General features: G+C 37.7%; 1 protein-coding gene across 1 annotated transcript; it reads left to right on the top strand.

The window, feature by feature from the left end:
- The first annotated feature begins 530 nt into the window (after positions 1–530).
- Positions 531–3,510, top strand: hmx2 (H6 family homeobox 2). The gene is made up of 2 exons (XM_056768278.1): positions 531–938; positions 1,665–3,510. Exons 1-2 carry the CDS (start codon positions 677–679, stop codon positions 2,210–2,212), a joined length of 810 nt encoding a protein of 269 aa, XP_056624256.1. The 5' UTR covers positions 531–676; the 3' UTR covers positions 2,213–3,510.
- Positions 3,511–3,799: the final 289 nt, after the last annotated feature.

The following is a 3,799-nucleotide window of genomic DNA, read 5'->3' as shown; positions in this document are numbered from 1 at the left end:
TGTATTTATGTATTAGTTGAAAAAGTATATATGTATTCAAAATAAATTTAATCTTGTTTTCATATTTAATCTAGTCTTGTTAACACAATGATATTTGTATGTCAAGCAGTAGAAAATTACTGAAATATGCAATAATAATCGTACATATATGACAAATTAATAATAATTATTGTTATACAAGCCGCAGTATACTATCAGAAAGCTAAAGCGTTATAGAATACATTGAATGTATTTTCTCGTTATGGTGTCCTGCAATGGCGCATTATTAGAGATTTGTGGGGTAAAAACGAAAAAAGAACACATTGAACTTTGTGTTTAGCCTAATGTTTGAATATAAGTTAATTTCCACCGAGTACTCTGCACTTTCCTTAAACCCTTGAGAAACTCAACCTTTATAAAATTTGAAATTTCCGGGCGCGCTTTGAGCGCGTGATTGGCCAGTGCTGGTCTTACCTACATGCAAATGAGGGCACGTTCCACCCGCCTTGAGACCAGAGCGCGTGGAAGTGGAGAGGAATGCATTCAACACTTTTGAGCCCCACGAAAAACAACTTTTTATTAAACGTCCCAACAGCTTTTAAACCAGAAGAAAAACACTCTTTATATGTAACGGAACTTATCACTGCATTGGGGTTTTAACATTTTTAGAACATTTTTGAACTGTTATGAGGCGAGAATGAATAATTCGGAGGACAGCGGAAGCAAGTGCTCGCCTGCCCCCATTTCAAGCTTCACAATCCAATCCATTCTGGGCACTTCTAACGAGGGAGTGCGGTCAGCTGCAAAAGGAAGCCCAAAAGCCCAGCCGAGGAAGCGGACGTTGTCCGTGTCATCAGAGGACGACTGCAGCGCTGGAGAGGACTCGGGCGACTGCTACTGCTCTGAGCCCGGTGTACCGGAGTCATGCAATCCGCACCAGCCTCTGAATTTCTGCCTAGGTAAGTGACAATAAAACATCGGGGCATTTTTTATTTTTGTAGTCGTGTTAAATATAAATACGCGCGTTGTAACGAGCTATATTTTAGGAACAAGGAAGTAATGTATACTTTTACGCATTGGGTATAAAAAATGCGTTGTTTATTTTGGCGCTGTGGCTCTTATAATGTTGTCCCCATTGCAACGTCTGTGAAAACTCCAGTAGTGTTTTATCCGACGTATTATCGCACCTCAGCGAACAGGGTAAAGGTCAAATAATTAACAGCATGTTTTCTCCCGCATCCCGAATTTAATCGAGTCTGTTAATTGATTATGCAGCCTTTCAGTGGCAACGCTGCATTTCGTCAATTGAGCGTTAAATGTAACACGATTTAATTAATATCGTGCACCAGTGCTAGTCATATTGTATTGTTTATTTAACAAGGCACTTGTAGCCTTTTTACAGTCGATCAAACAGTCAGAGTTCAAATTTAATGAACTCTTGTCTAAAGTATCGAGTAATGGCTATGTTTAGCCCACAAAAAATAGAGAATTTGATGACGGACGAATAGGTTTCAAAGCACATTTTGGTACCACTTTAAAAACAAATCATGTGGATACATCATTACTGTATAAATGATATTGTTCATATTCTCGTTTGAAAGGAAACACTATCACAATTACAGAATGGGTCTGTTGTTATACTTAATACTGAGTATTTATTTGACGGTTTTTTGCATTGGTTGCAGGGGCCACTAAGGGACTTCTACCTGTGCAGGATGGGATAGACCGCCGGCCACATTTGACACCATCCATACTACCGGATTACAAAGAGGAGCAAGAGCGAGCATGTAGCCAAATGTCTCCCGTTTCTGAAGAGAGACAACGAGAAGGCCCGGACAAACAGAGCAACTCCGCAAAGAAAAAGACGCGCACCGTTTTCTCTCGGAGTCAGGTTTATCAACTCGAGTCCACATTTGATATGAAACGCTATTTGAGCAGCTCTGAAAGAGCCTGTCTCGCCTCCAGCCTGCAGTTAACGGAGACACAAGTGAAAACGTGGTTTCAGAACCGGCGAAACAAATGGAAACGGCAGCTCTCTGCTGAACTGGAAGCTGCGAACATGGCGCACGCTTCAGCGCAGACTTTGGTTGGGATGCCACTCGTTTTTAGAGAAAATTCGTTGCTCCGGGTGCCGGTTCCGAGGTCCATTGCTTTTCCAACTCCCCTGTATTACCCGGGAAGTAATTTACCGGCGTTACCATTATACAATCTTTACAATAAGGTTGAATATTAACTTTTACGCACAACACAAATCCCCCAAAAAGGATGCCACAATTTATTACATACACTTAAACATACACACACTCATTTAAGTATGTTCGACAAATTTCATGTCTATTTATACCTCTTTATTTGGTGAAAAAGATATTTCTTATTATGCAGCGATTAAACGAGTCTATGTGTAAAACACGAAAGCAACGCGTTTCTGTACATGTCCTATAAAATACACCATGTGTATATGAATTATTTTGTACTTTTATTTACTTTTCTGTCCTTGGATCTACCAGTTTTACACATTTTGAGGAGTGAAAAGATTAAAAGAAATGTGTAATCATTCCATCCCTGTCTCACACTGAAATAGATGTGGACACAATATGTCATTATTAATAACAATCATAATAACAATTACAGCCATTTTATGTTTTTTTATTATTATTAATTTTAGATAAATACAGCATTAACGAAATTTAAATAGCAAAACATTTGATGCAAATGTTGAAGTGATGCTTGTTTTTTACATTTAGATCGGAGATGTATCTTTCATTAGCCTACATGCATGAAGTGATTTCATATCTAGATATGACCATGTGCTGCTCTTTTGCTCATAAATGTCACTCGCTCAAGACAAGCATCACGTTTGTGTTACAATCACACTGGGTCATGACAAGTGTCCTCAGTTTATGCTTTTGCAATTAGGGATAATTACATGTTTCTTGTCACACGAACACGTATTGAAACACACTCGGAGACAAGCGGAACGTCAAAAGCTCAGCGGGGCCTCAGAGAAGCCGCAGTCCAGAATGACAGTGCTCGCGGTGCAATCTGATAAGACTCGACCGCTGTCAAATTACAAAGGGTGTAGTGGTGTCATGTTGCTCTGATTCCATGTACTTTGTACAGGCAACAGAGAAAGTTCATTATCAACACACACACACACACACACACACGAGTTTCCGATATGTCCAGATACAAAAAAAAAGATGATAACACAACAGTTTGAATGTCACCCCTTAAAATATGTTAATTTATTGTAAACATTGCGTATTGTAACATGCGGTTTATATTTTTCCCATGTGTAGGCTATACTAGGCCACAAATACTGTTTATTTTACGTTAACAGTTGGCGGATATGTTATTAATGATGATGAAAAGTTGAAATTAAAAAGATAGATTTTAGCATTAGATTTTTAATAAAATTTTAATGACATTTAATGCATATATATCGACAAATGGTCATCACAACATATATGGTTCAAACTGGACCAAATACTAAACCTATTGGACAAAATTATTATAAAGAGCAAACTACAGCTTGTCAACGAATTTTTTAGGAATATACAAAAACTGCTTAATAATAAAATGCTGACAGAAATAATAAAATAAAAGCTGGCAGAAAACAAACATACATTGACTACAATTTTGTTCAGTCATTAATATTTGTTGATCCTCTTCTGTATTAATATTTTGCAGCCACTTTACTGGGCCTTTACCCAATAAGCTCCGCCTCTTTAAATTCTTCTCAAAGCTAACCTTAAAATTACACACATTGTACAGATATGCAACATAAAAACAGTGTTTTTAAATACAACTTTAATATTAA

Source organism: Triplophysa dalaica, chromosome 15 (genome assembly GCF_015846415.1).
Source record: "Triplophysa dalaica isolate WHDGS20190420 chromosome 15, ASM1584641v1, whole genome shotgun sequence".
Lineage (NCBI taxonomy): Eukaryota > Metazoa > Chordata > Actinopteri > Cypriniformes > Nemacheilidae > Triplophysa > Triplophysa dalaica.
Note: the sequence above shows the minus strand (reverse complement) of the source record. Positions and strands in the feature narration are given on the sequence as shown.